We start from the raw sequence: 17,016 nt of genomic DNA, 5'->3' as shown, positions 1-17,016 counted from the left end.
GTTGGAACTCCAAACGTGGCCCAGAGTACACCTGGGAACGCGAAGACAGGATGACAGAAAAGTACCCCCAGTTATTCGGAACCAATGCAACCACTACTGAGGCTGAAGCTACTACTACCGAATTTCGGGACGAAATTCCAAATCAACGGGGGGATGATGTGACACCCCAGGAAAAACCAGTCAACGATACGACTCACCTAGCTTCCTCAGTAAACGCATACCAAATTTCGGGACGAAATTTCCAATTAGTTGGGGATAATGTGACAACTCGAGTTTCTGACTTTCACTTTCGCATTAAATGCGCGTTGACTTAGACTGCTTAGTTGTTTGGATTGTGAACTTGAATTGTACGCGTGGTGTTTTTAATGAAACGTATTGTCATGTTGCCTATATGTGATTACTTGGTAGAAGATAATATTAGAATTATTATTATTAAAAACACTTAGTATAGAACTCGAAACTTGACATGCAGATCGAAGGATCACGAAGGATATCCTTCGATTCGAAGGATCAACTGTCGGTTCGAAGGATCCCGAAACATATCCTTCGACCCAGGGACTTTATCCTTCGGCCCAGTCTTTCAGATGGGCTTGGCCCATTTCTGTAATACGTATTTATACGTAAAAGCACGTAACCGGCTGTCATTCTTCAACCCTAGCTCCTTGTGTGTGTGACGGCAGACCCTCACATCCGAAGCCAAATCCCTTTTGTTGATCATCCTTAATCTCGGTTAGTATCTGATATCGTATTACTTTTAATTGATTGCTGGAATGATTGATGTTAATTAGTGTGCTAACTGGCCGGACTTGTAATCATTAACCGATCGGATGTTGTTAACCGGGTATTGCTTATATGATAATCGAATAGTTGTTAATCGGCCGATACGAATTGATATATGTTCGGATTCGTTATATGATGTTTGATTGTTAGTATGTTCATTCAAGATTTCGGTATGTGTTCATATGTTATGTTAATAAGGTTCGATAATGTGACATACTATGTTAATCGGCTTGGTGTACGCATAAATTAGGGATCACGATGGGTATTAGTATTATGATGATTGCATGATGATTTGATGATGATCCTATGATTGCTGCATGATTGTTGTTTGATCGACAATGTTGTTGACGGCTGTTAGCATGTTTAGGGTTTCTGAAATTGTAACTGTTGTTGACGTAACTGATATGTGTCGAAAGATACTTGTAGTCGAAACATAGTTGTCGAAACATAGTTGTAACCGAAAGATATCTGTTGACCGAAGGATAGATTTGACCGAAACATAATTAGGTTGACCGAAAGATGCCATTTGGTCGAAAGATGACTGGTGGTTCGAAACATAACAACCAGTCCGAAAGATAACTGTGATATTTAGTATGTGTCGAAGGATCACTAATGTGTCGAAAGATAAGGTTGGATTCGAAGGATGGTAGGTTATAAACATCTTTCGAAAGATAGTGGAATGTATGTTTGATTTACTTGACATGCCATGCTTGATGATGAATGTTTACATTTGCAATTGTGTGACACTCGATTTGCATACGTATCATTGCGAACATGAACTGATTTGTTATACATGCATACAATAGGACGTGATTAATTACTTGTGAGTACATAACCTAGCATACCGAGCAAACCAAGGTGAGTTCACACTCTTACTAAGGCATGGGATTCCCGGGTTGTGGGAATGGGTTAAAGGCTTGATGATAAACTAATAACGTACATACACTACGCTTTTCCTAGACTATCACCTATCATAGTCCTCGGATGTCAGGACGGTTCCGTAGGTTGGAAAACACCTACGTGGTTCCGTAGGTTGGGATAACACCTACGTGGTCAGATGCCAATTACTATCCTCGATACAAAGGATACGCACGTAAGACATACGTGTACGCATTACTTACTTCTTCCGTAGGTTGGGATAACACCTACGTGGTCATATGCAAATTACTATCCTCGATACAAAGGATACGCACGTAAGACATACGTGTACGCATTACTTACTTCTTCCGTAGGTTGGGATAACACCTACGTGGTCATAATACGAATAGTCTAGTGGTCACTTAACATGGGAAGCCCCCACCTGTATAACTTACTATTGGCCCGGTAGAGCCACCCGTTACTTACTATTACGCATTTACGTACTGTGAACTCGCTCAACTATTTTGTTGATCCTTTCCTTTACATGCCTCGCAGATCGTTAGGTACTGGGAGCTTGCACTGGAGGCGCGGTCGTTGTGGACTTGGATCGTGAACATCATATGGAACCCATATGATACTTGATACACTTTTACATTGGATATTTTTATATATACGCTTCCGCTAAACATTGATAACTGGCTTATGTTTTGGAAACACCTTTCATATGGATTTGTTCTGAATTATACTGCAATTACTTTTACTTTATACAATGTTCTATATGATTGGTGGCTTGGTCCTGGTCAGTCACGCTCCCAAGCGGTGATACTCCGCGTGTGGATTTTGGGGGTGTGACACCGGCCCTGTCTATGTGAAACTATTTGACAATTTATGTGAAAAACAATGTGCTATGTGATGCATACATGAAATCAATTTTTCCTAAACAAAAACATTATGATTAAAAGTCTCATCCATTCCTTGTTTTGAATTTCTAGATGTCGTCATCTCGTCAGTACTCTCACTCTCCCAGAAAATCCAAGGCTAACTCCAAAAAGAAAATGCTGACGTTCATGGCAAATCAGATTGCCAGAATCATGCCAAAGATAGTGTCTGAGATTCAAACCTCCAGCACTCCCAATCATTCTGGCGATTCTCACGTAGTACAGCCTAAACCAGTCTCATTCAACTACAAACACTTCACTGCCTGTAACCCCAAAACTTTCACTGGGAAGGATGGTGTGACTGCCATGTTGGAATGGTTTGACAGCATGGAAGTCACATTCATAAATAGTGAATGCCCAGAGGAGCTCAAGGTTCGAAGTGCCACTGGTGTTTTCCAAGCCAGGGCACTAGACTGGTGGACTAACGAGAGAAATATTCGATCCAATGAGCTAGCTTACGCGTTGTCTTGGGAAGAACTCAGACAGCTTATGATGGAGGAATTCTGCCCTCCTCATGAGCAGCAGAAGTTGGAAGAAGAGTTCTGGACCCTCAAACAGGTTGGAGATGAAAACCTTGCATACACTACTCGGTTTAAGCAGCTATGTTTTATCGTGCCTCATTTGGTGTTAACCACAGAACGCACCATTCGGAAATATATTAATGGGTTGCCTCCTACGATGCGTGATACCATCGAGGCGGCTAGGTTGGATAGTATTGAGGACGTGTACCGCCTCGCGGCAAGTTTGAATAATAATCGAGTTCGTGATAAACAAGTCGCAGCAGCATCTAAACCTACATCCTCCTCAAAACCCGCTCATCAAATCACCCACAACAATAGGGGAAAGAAGCGTGCTCACCAATCCTCAGTTTGCAACGCTGTTACACCAGTTGAAAATCCAAAACCTAACCCAGCAAACCCAGAAAAGAAGCAATACACAGGATCAAACCCTAAGTGCACCACTTGCCACTTTCATCACCCAACTACGAGCCCATGTAGACACTGTACCTCCTGCAATCGTTATGGGCATTTGGCAGCATATTGTCGCAATAACCCAACGACAGCCCAAAACTCAAAGCCAGCAAATGTGGTCAGGGCATGTTTCAAATGTGGGATCCAACTCACCTACGACCTCAGTGTCCTCAATTGAGGCAAGATTTACAGCAGAAGGCACCACAAGGCCGTGCATTTGTTATCAATGCTCAGCAAGCGCGCAACGACAATGAGGTCGTGAACGGTACGTTCCTCGTTAATAATTTGTATGGTTCTATTTTATTTGATACTGGTGCAGATAAATGTTTTGTATCTGTAGAATTTGAACCATTGTTAAAATGCACACGCTCAAAACTACCTAAGTCATTCCCAGTCGAAGTTGCCAATGGCAAGTCTATTCGTGTCAATTCTGTTCTTCGTAATTGTACTCTCACTTTGAATGATCATGCCTTTTCAATTGACCTCATACCTATGGAGTTGGGTAGTTTCGATATCATAGTTGGCATGGATTGGCTTCGAAAGAACCATGCTGAAATTGCCGGTTTCGAAAAATACGTTCGTTTGCCTCTTCCATCAGGCGATACCCTACATGTTTATGGGGATCGACCTTCCAATGGTCTAAAGCTAATGTCATGCACCCAAGCGAACAGATACTTACGTAAAAAGTACTTTGCCTTTTTAGCCCACGTAGTGGAAGAAAAGGGCAAGGGAAAATGCGTAAGCGATGTTCCAGTGGTGTGTGATTTCCCAGAAGTTTTCCCTGAGGATTTACCTGGTCCTCCTCCTCCTCGATCAGTTGACTTTCGTATTGACCTTGTGCCTGGTGCAACTCCAGTTGCACGAGCTCCCTATCGCCTTGCACCCTCTGAGATGCAAGAGCTCTCCAGCCAACTTCAGGAGCTTCTTGACAAGGGTTTCATTCGACCCAGTACCTCTCCTTGGGGTGCTCCTGTTCTATTCGTTAAAAAGAAAGATGGTTCGTTTCGAATGTGTATCGATTATCGAGAGCTCAACAAGCTCACTATCAAAAATCGATATCCACTACCTCGCATCGACGACCTCTTTGATCAACTCCAAGGTGCAAGTTATTTCTCCAAGATCGATCTTCGATCTGGCTATCGTCAACTTCGTGTCCTCGAAGAGGATATCCCAAAAACCGCTTTTCGAACGCGCTATGGACACTACGAGTTCGTGGTCATGCCCTTTGGTCTGACTAACGCGCCTGCCGTGTTCATGGATTTGATGAATCGTGTTTGCAAACCTTATCTAGATCGATTCGTAATTGTCTTCATTGATGACATTCGAATTTATTCTAAATCTCGAGTCGATCACGAGCGTCATTTACGTCTCATACTCGAACTTTTGCGAAGTGAACGTTTATACGCAAAGTTCTCAAAGTGTGAATTCTGGATCAAGGAAGTCCAATTCCTTGGACATGTCGTCAGCGAAAAAGGTATTCATGTCGACCCTGCTAAAATTGAAGCAGTCAAAAGTTGGATCGCACCTAAAAACCCATCAGAAATTCGTTCATTCCTAGGATTGGCGGGTTACTACCGTCGATTCATCTCAAATTTTTCTAAGATAGCTGTTCCCCTCACTATGTTGACCCAAAAGGAAAAACCTTTCGTTTGGAGTCACGAGCAGGAAGAAGCTTTTCAAACCCTCAAGGACATGCTTTGCAATGCTCCTATCTTAACCCTACCTGACGGAAATGATGACTTCGTAGTATATTGCGATGCATCAAATCGTGGTCTTGGTTGCGTCCTTATGCAACGAGGCAAGGTCATTGCGTACGCTTCTCGCCAATTAAAAATTCATGAGAAAAATTACACTACTCATGATCTTGAACTTGGTGCAGTCGTTTTCGCATTAAAAATATGGCGTCACTACCTCTATGGTACGAAATGTGTTGTATACACTGATCACAAAAGTCTACAACATATATTCAATCAAAAAGAACTAAATATGCGTCAACATCGTTGGGTGGAATTACTTAACGACTATGACTGCGAAATTCGCTACCATCCTGGAAAGGCGAATGTCGTAGCTGATGCCCTGAGTCGTAAGACTCATTCCTATCATATGCGTTGTTTTCAAGTGTCAAGTGACCTTCACAATTGTGTTCGTGAGGCACAGTTTGCGTCAGCTAACGAAGGAAGTCTGCTCGTCGAAATCCGTGGTGCCTCTATGGATCAACTTGTGACGAAATCAGACGGACTTCAATATTATCTTAATCGCATTTGGGTACCAAATCGCGACAATCTTCGTGAATTTATCATGAACGAGGCTCATAAGTCTAAATACTCAATACATCTTGGTGCTGATAAGATGTATCATGATCTTCAAACATCTTATTGGTGGCCTGGTATGAAGAATGATATAGCCTTGTATGTCTCAAAATGTCTTACCTGCTCGAAGGTTAAAGCAGAGCATCAGCGTCCCTCTGGTTTGCTTGAACAACCAGAAATTCCTGTTTGGAAGTGGGATAGTATTGCAATGGATTTTATAACTAAACTTCCTCGAACCTCATCTGGTAATGATAGTATTTGGGTCATCGTTGATCGTTTGACCAAGTCAGCCCATTTCTTACCTATTCGAGAAGACTTCAAAGTTGAAAAACTTGCTCGAGTCTATACTGATGAAATCATCTGTCGTCATGGCATACCTCGTGACATCATTTCAGACCGTGATGGTCGTTTCACGTCTAGCCTATGGCAAACTTTTCAATCAGCCATGGGTACTCATTTAAATCTTAGTACAGCCTTCCATCCTCAAACAGATGGACAGACTGAGCGTACCATTCAAACTCTCGAAGATATGCTTCGATCCTGTGTCATTGACTTTGGTGGTAGTTGGGATGTGCATTTGCCTCTGGTCGAATTCTCGTACAATAACAGCTATCACTCCAGCATTCAAATGGCCCCATTCGAAGCATTATATGGGCGAAAATGTCGATCACCAATCAGTTGGCACGAAATTGGTGATAAGCAATTTACTGGTCCTGAGCTTATTCAAGAAACCACGGACAAGATTCTTCAAATCCGTCACAATTTACTCAAGGCCAGGAATCGACAAAAGAGTTACGCAGATAAAGGACGCAAACCCATGGAATTCAATGTTGGGATCAAGTATTACTTAAAGTATCTCCATGGAAAGGGGTTGTTCGATTCGGTAAAAAGGGTAAACTTGCCCCTCGTTACGTTGGACCTTTCAAAATCCTCGAACGAGTTGGCAAGGTAGCGTATTTGCTGGATCTACCACAGGAACTGAGTAATGTTCATCCGACATTTCACGTTTCAAATCTCAAGAAATGTCTAGCTGATGAAGGACTTCATGTCCCAGTCGACGACTTGCAAATCAACGATACGCTTCATTTCGTGGAAAGACCAGTTGAAATTGTGGATCAAGGTACCAAGCAGCTCAGACGCAGCAAAATTCGCATTGTAAAAGTACGATGGGAAGGCAAGCGTGGTGCTGAGTTTACTTGGGAACTCAAAAGTGACATGATGGCAAAGTATCCACATCTCTTCGATCAGTCTTCTTCTTAAGATTTCGAGGACGAAATCTCCTAAAGTAGGGGAGACTGTGACACCTCGTATTTTCGATCTTTCCATTTTTGGCAAGTCTACTTGTACTTTCTATTTTTGTAAGTTGTACCTTTGTGGTATTTGGTTTTATTCCCAAATTGTAGCTCGAGACTTGAAATCATAATGAAAGTGCATTATTTTATTCATATTTGTGTTTGAATACTATGTATTGTCAAAACAATTGATAACATGTTAAACTATGTTAAACACGTAAAAACAGTGAAAATACATCTTAATCTCAGCTCTCAATTTCATCACTGCCAAGAGATTACCCTAAACCGTACAAAAACCGGGAATTTATACGTTAATTCGGTAAAAATATCAAAATTTGGGTTAAAATAATTTTTATATTATTTTATTAATATTTTAAATAAGTAAACTAATAATTAAAATTAAATAAATAAATATTTTAAACTGAATTTTTAATGATTTTTGATTATTTTGGTTAGTTAAACTAACCTGGTTAGCTAAATCCTGGTTAAATCAGCTAACCAGGTTAATTTTATCAAAGGACAGCACTAACTGAGTTAGAAAACTCAGTTAGTGACTAACCCAGTTAGTTAAAAAAATGTAGTAAAAAGGGGGGGGGGGTCTCCTGGGTGAGAACCGGCCTCCCCTTGGGATCGAACTCGCGTCGCTTCGCTCACAAACACACGCACTTACCACTCGGCCGGGCACGCCTCATCCGACAGATATCGTAATTTAATTGCATTTAACAACAAATTAATTACGCGAATTTAAACTTAAACCGCCAAATGATTCATCTTCTTCGACGGTTGATACGTTTTACCGGAAACCTGACCCTTCATGCTCGTAACTGAAGGAGACCGATCGATGTCCTGCATCTCCCTTATAAAACCCGACCAAATCTCAAACACAAACGGTTCCTTTCACGTCCGATCACCGAAACGAATATCGAACAATCCCTCACTATCGAAACCATAACCAACCCGTTCGCTATCGATACCGCACTGACCCGCACCTTCGTTTGCACCTTCGCCAGAGGTTGCCGGGAATCGTCAGCCACCACCGCCTGCCGTCGCCGGTACCGATTTCGTTTCTTTCTTTTCCTGCTTCTTTTATATTTTCGGTTTCTGTAATATTTGTTATTATTATTATTATTATTATTATTATTATTAGTATTATTATTATTATTAATATTATTAATCAGATTTATCAATATTATTATTATTATTGTTAATAATCAGAATTTTATTTAATATTAGTATCAGAATTATTTATATAAATATCAGAATTTTTATTTTATAATTAATCAGACTTATTATTATTATGTTATATAATAACCCGATTTTATCAGAATTATTATTTATTTTATTTAAATCAGAATTAATAATTTATAAAATCAAAAATCAGAATTATCATTTTATATATGTAAATCAGAATTATTATTATATAATAATCAGATTTATTATTTCATTTTAAATCAGAATTTTTATATAATAAACAGAATTATTATTTTATACAAATCAGAAATTATTATTTTTAAATATATAATAATCAGGAATTATTATTATTTATAATCCAGAATTTTAGAAATGATAGTTATAATATATTGGTAAAATCAGAAATATTATATCATATAAAAATCAGTATTATTATATTCACTTATTTATAGAAATAAATTTGACATTATTAAATACAAACTATAAAAATGAGACATATGATTATTATTTTAAAAATGTTAATATTAATTTATAAATGCCTTGTTATTTAAATGACCTTTAAATTCCCAATATTTAACAAATCCTCAAAATTAATAGGGTAAATATCTTGTGCACATCCACTTGGGCAAACTCTTGATTCTTAATCTTTTCCAAGAAAAACGCAACGCAACCTAAGGTGAGTATACATGACCCATTTTCTATTTTATCACATGTTGGGTGCTGTATGCATTTCTATATTAAACACACTATGTTAAACATTTTTGCACCCTCAATCCACATTTCATGTGAATCTATTTGACTCATGTTAATCACGTTATGCTACTGTTAAACATTTATGACTGTGTGTTCATTAACTTTGCAAGCCTTCCCTAACAATGGCAGCGCTGTAGGTTGAGAAACGCCCCTCCCATAATATTATGGGTATTGTTAGGTTTATTCTATGTTACTCATGTTACCACCCTTATAGGATTAGGCTATGTTAATTGCGTTAAACTTTGGTTTGAACACATAGATTTCATCGTTACGAGTATAACTGTTAATATGAACTCATGTAGTCACGTGGATTTGAGCATGTTAAACTATTTCAAACGTATTATACTATATTCAAACTTGTATACTCGCCAACATGTTTTGTTGACTTTATTTTAAATGCATACTGCAGGATGAGGAAGTCAAGATTTGAAGAAATGAATAGGATGGCCTAGAAACCCACTTTTGAAATAAACTATGTTTAATGTTTGTTATTTCCTTTTATGACAATGTATGAAACTTTGCAATTTTAATAAATGAAATTTAATTATATTGTCACATGTAGTGTTATGATGTTTTGAGCAATTTGTTCGTCTCATCCCGATGTTTCCGCCATCGGTTGGGGTGTGACACTTTATAACGAAACTTCCGCGCACGCCATCAGGTCAAGACAACATCTGGGTTGTCGTTGACCGCTTGACTAAATCTGCTTACTTTCTGCCAATTCGAGAAGACTACAAGGTAGAAAAATTAGCCCGAATCTACACCAATGAGATCATTAGTCGACATGGGACGCATCGCGACATCATCTCTGACCGCGATGGTCGGTTTACCTCGCGTCTGTGGGAAACGTTTCAATCTGCTCTCGGTACTACGCTTAATCTAAGTACCGCATTTCATCCCCAAACCGACGGTCAGACTAAAAGAACGATTCGTACCCTTGAAGACATGCTTCGTTCGTGTGTCATAGATTTCGGTGGTAATTGGGACGCATACTTACCTTTAGTCGAATTCTCGTACAATAACAGTTATCATTCCAACATTCAAATGGCACCGTTTGAGGCATTATATGGAAGAAAATGTCGATCGCCTATTGTGTGGCATGAGATCGGAGATTCGCAAATAACCGGTCCTGAGCTACTGCAAGAAACGACTGACAAAATCCTCCAAATTCGAGACAACCTGCTGAAAGCTCGGAGTCGTCAGAAAAGTTACGCCGATAGACGACGCAAGCCCCTTGAATTTGACGTTGGCGACCACGTACTCCTAAAGGTATCCCCTTGGAAGGGTGTGGTCAGATTCGGCAAGAAAGGAAAGCCCGTGCCTCGATATGTTGGAGCCTTTAAGATTATGGAAAGGATCGGAAAAGTGGCTTACAAACTCGAACTACCGGAGGAACTTAGCAACGTCCACCCGACTTTCCATGTGTCGAACCTCAGAAAGTGCTTGGCTGAACATGATTTGTACGTACCTCTGGATGATCTTCAAGTGAACGAAACACTACACTTCGTGGAGAAGCCTGTCAAGATCATGGACCAACAAACCAAGCAACTCAGGCGCTCACGCATTCCCATTGTGAAGGTTCGCTGGGAAGGCAAACGAGGCACAGAGTTCAATGGGGAACTCGAAAACGATATGAAGGCGAAGTACCCGCAGTTGTTTTTTACGGCTAAAGCCTAATTTTGGGACGAAATTCCCTTAAGAAGGGGAGGCTGTAACACCCCGTGTTTCGAAAGTCAAAGTCAAAGTCAACATTGAAGTCAAAGGAAAAAGAGATTGCTAATTGCGATCTGTCACTCCTTGCTCAACTGCTGTTTTGACTTCCATGACTTGTAGATAACCTTTTCTTTTATTTGCTTTAGTTGTATTATGTGGAGTACTTGTTAATAATCGAGGTTTAATCGCTGTTTATCGCATGTTTTTATCGCTTATTCGCTTATCGCATTGCAATCGCATTCGCAACCCGGATTATGCATTCTGGATATTGTTTACGTGTGTGTGCCTTTTATGTGTTACTTGTGCATGATTATTTATGTTGATGTTGTGGTGATTAATCGAAACGCAATCGCGACGCTATCGCAATTGAATCGCAAACGCTAAACGCAAGTTATGTAGGATGATTGTATGTTAGATATAGTAGTTGGGATTAATGGGAAACTCTATCGCATCGTAAAACTCAACGCATGAAACGAAACACCAAAACTCGATCGGATGGCCATCCGATCGGATTGCCACCCGATCGGACAGCGACCCGATCGGTGAGCCACCCGATCCTTCACACTTTCCTTTTTGGGCAACCCTATAAATACCCCAACTGTCACATCATTTGATGTGACAGCTCCTCTCACTCGACCCAGCCCCTCTCAAGCTTCTTTATCTTGATTTCTCGCGATTCTTGTAAGTTTTCAACCTAAATCTTGTACTTTCATGATCTACACGCACTCCTCCACCTTTATATCTTTTGAATCTTAACTTTTAACCATGAAATCAGTGGATTTAAGGTGTTCTAGGGTGATGTCATCATGGGGTTCTTATGAACTTCATGTTTTGGCTTCAATCCATCAAGAACAACTTAGATCTGGACGATTTCCACATGAATAAACAAAGATCTTGCAAGATCTGAACATAGTCATGGTGAAAAGGATTGAAGGATGGTTTCTAACTTTCTTTCAACTCTTTTACACTCAATTCTCTCAAAACCGACAGAATCGGAGCTTGTTCTGATCTTCTACCTTCTCATAGTGTTGTGTCGGCTCAAGATCTGAGTTCTATCCACGAGACAACCGATCTCGGGTTAAATACGAACCATCATCTCGAACAGCTGACCGACCGGACTAGGGTGATTCCTGTCCGATCGGATCACCTGAGCGTTGACGGGGCTTCTGTTGTTTGGCACGATGTCATACCGTCTCGATAAAACCGCAAAACTTTTAAAGGAACAAGTGTCAAGACGATCAGGCCGTCGGGATGGATTGTCATCCGATCGGATTTCCATCCAATCGGATTGCCACCCGATCGGACAGCCGTCCGATCGGCTTGCACTTGGTCCCACACTTAAATTATATTTCAACTCCTCAAGAGTTTTGAACATCGAACGGATTACCGTCCGATCGGACTGCCATCCGATCGAACGACCATCCGACCCTGTGATGTTTTGAACTTCATTACTTAAACAATTTTCAACATGTCCAATGACGGATTGCCACCCGATCGGATTGCAATCGGATCGAGTGAGAAACTGCTGTGAACTTGTTCTCACTAAGTGTCCTACTAATCGGATCGTCACCCGATCGAGCTGCCGTTTGATCGACTGACCTGAAGGGTAGAGATACTTCTCTGTTTTCAAAATGCTAAAACGAAAACTTCAAAGGGCAAACCATCATACACAAACACATCCATACCAAACAAGGTGACAATCCAATCGAATGGCCATCCGATTGGATTGCCATCTGATCGGATTACCATCCAACACTTGGTACCTTGCACCGTTTTACGCGCCGCTTATCGTTTATGCTATCGTTAACTGTTCAGGCTAATCTCTTAGTGCTCCCTTCAATCCAAGGCTGTGTTTATTTGTTAAACACAATCAGTGAGTATACTCGATCCTTTTTTTCTTTATGCACTTTTGGGTGTTACATACGTTATCTATATTCAAATCACATCAATCACACAACGCAAGCACTATTTATACGCTGACTACTAATGCATGTTATACGTGACTCAATGAATGCCTGTTTTTTATGTTAACACATTGATTGCTGTCTACCTGCCTTAGCAACGATAGTACTATAGTTTGGACTTAGCACCTGTCGTGGACAGGGGTTGTTATGGATATTATTTCACGTGTTCGCAGAGGTGAACATGTGTTGCGCACTCATTACTCGCAGTCAAATCGCAGTCATTGGTATTGATAGAATCTTTGTCGATAACTTACATGCTTCACATTATACGTTGTACATGTTGGTTATGCGTAAACGATTTCGAACTCTATTATGTTATATCAAACTTGTATGCTCACCTTTACATTTTATGTATTGACCTTTATTTTAACATATGTGACAGGTGTTTAGGATGCTATCTGCTAGGATGCTTGCTTTGTGGAATCAAGTTAGGACGAGTCTAGAAACAAACGAACAATTTATCTTTATTTGAAAATCTGAGTTGTCGAACATGCTTTTGTTTAGAGAATATCGTTGTCTGTAATAAATAGATTACTTAAATGGGTTTTGGTATGGGACATAATATTAATTATTTGGTAATTTAGTTGTTATGGAATTTCTCTTGACAATCTGTTCGCTCAGTGCCATGCCCCGAGGTTTCCGCCTTCGGTTGGGGTGTGACAATAAGGATCTGTTTTTTTAGATCTAGGGTTATATGAGACTAATGTGTTTGACTAAAATGCCTCTCCTTTTACTTTTTTAATATTTACCACGTGTCACTCTATTATTGTTTCCTATTCTTTCTACCGATAACAAACTTCCTATTTGATCTTTTCGTTATGTATAATATAAAAACAATTAGAAGATCCATGTACAGTATATTGTAGGTCTATTATTATTATTATTTTCCTTTTACCCTTCAGTTTTTTTGTATCGACGCTGACAACTCCTCAACTTTATACAAACTTTATAATCGAGTTTTACGTGCTTATTTTTATATAAGTTTCGGCATAATTCAACTTGACTTACGCTTTGACGTAACTTTTGTTTTCTTCTAATTAGTAGTCTTAGATATTATACATTTTTTGTACTTATTTTTGTGTAAGTTTTTAGTTAGTTTTACGTTTTCACATAAATTTTATTCTAAAACGAATCGGTTTAATTATAATATGTTTTTATCATAAGGTATAAATTGGAGTTATTTTACGTTCCGACGTCGCCGCAACGCACCGTTCCATGCTTTAACTTTAAAAAATACATGCTTATTTTATGTATGTGTCGATATAAATTCAAGTTGGTTAATGTTTTTTTACTTTTACCCTTCAACTTTCAGGATTGACACTTACAACTGCTCAACTTTCCAAAGACTTTGTAATCGAGTTTTGCGTGCTTATTTTTATGTAAATGCCGGTATAAATTCAAGTCGATTAACCTTTTTTTTTCAAATCAGTAGCTCAGATATTATACATTTTTGTATTTATTTTTTGTATGTTTTCGGTTGGTCTACGTTTTGATATAAATTTTATGCTAAAACGAGTCGGGTCATATATAATACGTTTTCATTAAACGATATAATTTTGATTTACTTTACGTTTCGACGTCATCACAATGTGTCGTACTGTTCTTTAACTTAAAAAACATATTTTTCTTACGTGCTTATTTTTATGTGCGTGTTAGTATAAATTAAAGTTAGTTAACGTTTTGATGTAAAGTTCTTTCACAAATCAGTCGGGTCATATGAATTCAAGTTGGTTAACGTTTCAATGTAAATTTCTTTCACAAATAAGTTGCGTTTTCAGCTGGTCTACGTTTGGACGTACATTTTGCTCAGAAACAAGTCCGGGAAATATGTTACGTTTTCATTAGACGGTATGAATTCGAGTTAGTTTATGTTTCAACGCCGTCGCAACGCGCGGGTAAATTTACTAATTATTTATATAAACAAAAATCAAATATTAAACTTACTAGATGCATATGTATCACTATGATTGAAAAACTCAACAAATTTATATTACCTAGCTATAAGTTGAAGAGCTCAAGTAATGAACAAGAACGAAATACACTACATTCATTCCCATATTTTATAACGATTCGTTCCATCCTCCTGGATCTACTTAGAGAACTTCAAAAGATCGGTTTCATAACCAAGGTAATTATGGATAGGAAATATATTAGATGGTGGGCCCACATCAGGAGGATGATAGTGTTGTGAAGATGAAGGATCATTACATGCTCCTTGTTGATTGTGATGATCAAAGGTTAGCCCAGGATGATGTTGGTTTGAAGCTAGAAGCTTGTCCAAGAAAGACCAATCCGCGGTCACATTACTAGTCGCGAAAAACGGCTTGTCTTGTGACTGATCACGACCACTGTGACTCATTGACATTAAGCTCAACAAGTTCTTGGAACAATCCATGTCGTTTACCATCATAGTACCCGTCTCGTTGTTGTTGTTGGCGATATGGCGGGTTTGATGTTGTGATGGAAAATATGGGATGTGTTCATGAGGGGAAGTTAACAACTGAGGAAGATGCATGGAACCATCAAATAGTGGTGGATTGCTACTAATGTTGCAATTGTAGCTATGTAAAGTTTGCATACCATTTCCATGCTTGTTCATTTCTTGATCAACAAAGTGATGATGCTCTTCTTCGGCGTAAAGAGTATGATCTTGATGATCGTCTGCTTGAAACGGGCTTCGATTATGGTTCTTTTTCTTGAATACGCGACATACGACCCAACCATCTTCCTGTTCCCAATTTATAGTTCATTGTTAAAACTTAAAAATTTATAGTTCATTGTTAAAACTTAAAACAATACCATTGATTTTAAAAACTTTATTTTAATACTTATTTGTATATCGACCGATCATCGAAGATTTGTAGGTCTTTAATGGATCATTTTGCTAATGAAAGTCAGTTTTCTAGTAGTGTAAACACTATCTCTATCTCATGCATTTTGTTTTACTTATTGCTAATTATCTAGCAATAACATTAATAGTTGTATATTATACCTGGACCTCTATCTCTGATGGTGTCGCGACATTGGTATATTCATCATCTAACCGATACTCGTGCATGATCCAATCGGTCTTCTGGCCATGAGGGGCCCGTCCGGTGTAAAATACCAGGGTCTTTCGCAACCCGATTCTCTTGGAATTGCTATGGAGATGGATGGCCTTGTCTCGCCCGGTTGCTTTCCAAAATCCAGCAGCCGTGGCGCGGTTTGTTCGTGTTCCAGTCGGATACTTTTTGTCCTTGTGGCTAAAGAAGTACCATTCGTGTTGCGAACCCGACCCGATTCTACACTTATCTACATGCAAATTCATTTTATCAAGTTTGTTACAATTAAATTCATCAAGTTCTCCTAAACTTTATCTTAAAATTTAATTCATCCTACTACCTTTTAAGTCCCATGGCTCCAGTTTGTTGAGGTCTACTTCTCTAATAACATCAAGATCAATCGCCTCGTATGATACCTTCTTTCGCAAGTAATAGTAGAGCAACTCCTCATCCGTTGGGTGAAACCGAAAACCTGGTGGAACCGACAGTTGACCGTTATCTCCTGCACTCATCATCCTCTTTAGCTACCTGCAAATTTGAGAACATTAGTTTCATGATTCTTGTGAACATTAGTATATATATTACACTTGAATAACTTCTAGATATCATAATTATATAACTAATGTAACAGTTTTACTATCTCATGGACATGCATATAATCAACTAAACATATGTGTATAAAGCAGAAAAGTTATATGTACATTTTACCTTGATTCATCATCATATGTTTTTTTTCTTCACTCTTATTTTCTTTTCCTTTATAAACTTGGCCAACTTGCTTTCTTTTTGTCCACTTTTCTAGCTTTCTCACCATATATATGGAGTTTTTTATTGGATAATAATGTAACATGCATGTGACATAATTAATTTTATTTCTAATATTAACTATATTACTAATAATTAAGGGTTTGTGTTCCCTTTGTTGAGGACTTCGTAACAAGCTAAAATAGATTCAAAATGAAGCTAAGATAAATACGTTAAAAGATAATTACGATACTCAAAGCAGTGAGTTTGATATGAGACTTAAAAAGTAAATGAGTAAAACGGTGTCTCACATAGGCGAGTGAACAATTCATGAAGTGGTTAATAAGTAAGAGGTCGATATGCATGCATGGTATATACAGGGGCGAAGTATAGAGGGGGGGGCACCCCCGAACTTTTCGCTCAGTAGTGTTATATATATAGCTTTCGTATAGAAATTTATGG

The 17,016-nt window shown here is 38.8% G+C and overlaps 2 protein-coding genes across 2 annotated transcripts; one reads left to right on the top strand and one right to left on the bottom strand.

Annotated features, from left to right (window-relative positions):
- Window positions 1–2,630: 2,630 nt before the first annotated feature.
- On the top strand, window positions 2,631–3,725 carry LOC110870425. Its single transcript, XM_022119606.1, has one exon. It carries the CDS (start codon window positions 2,631–2,633, stop codon window positions 3,723–3,725), a length of 1,095 nt encoding a protein of 364 aa, XP_021975298.1.
- Window positions 3,726–14,686: 10,961 nt separating this feature from the next.
- On the bottom strand, window positions 14,687–16,581 carry LOC110873511 (NAC domain-containing protein 76). Its single transcript, XM_022122448.2, has 4 exons — window positions 16,519–16,581; window positions 16,151–16,338; window positions 15,762–16,060; window positions 14,687–15,497 (listed from the first exon to the last, which is right to left on the bottom strand). Exons 2-4 carry the CDS (start codon window positions 16,323–16,325, stop codon window positions 14,859–14,861), a joined length of 1,113 nt encoding a protein of 370 aa, XP_021978140.1. The 5' UTR covers window positions 16,326–16,338; window positions 16,519–16,581; the 3' UTR covers window positions 14,687–14,858.
- Window positions 16,582–17,016: the final 435 nt, after the last annotated feature.

This window comes from Helianthus annuus, chromosome 8 (assembly GCF_002127325.2).
Source record: "Helianthus annuus cultivar XRQ/B chromosome 8, HanXRQr2.0-SUNRISE, whole genome shotgun sequence".
In the NCBI taxonomy this organism is placed as follows: domain Eukaryota; kingdom Viridiplantae; phylum Streptophyta; class Magnoliopsida; order Asterales; family Asteraceae; genus Helianthus; species Helianthus annuus.
Note: the sequence above shows the minus strand (reverse complement) of the source record. Positions and strands in the feature narration are given on the sequence as shown.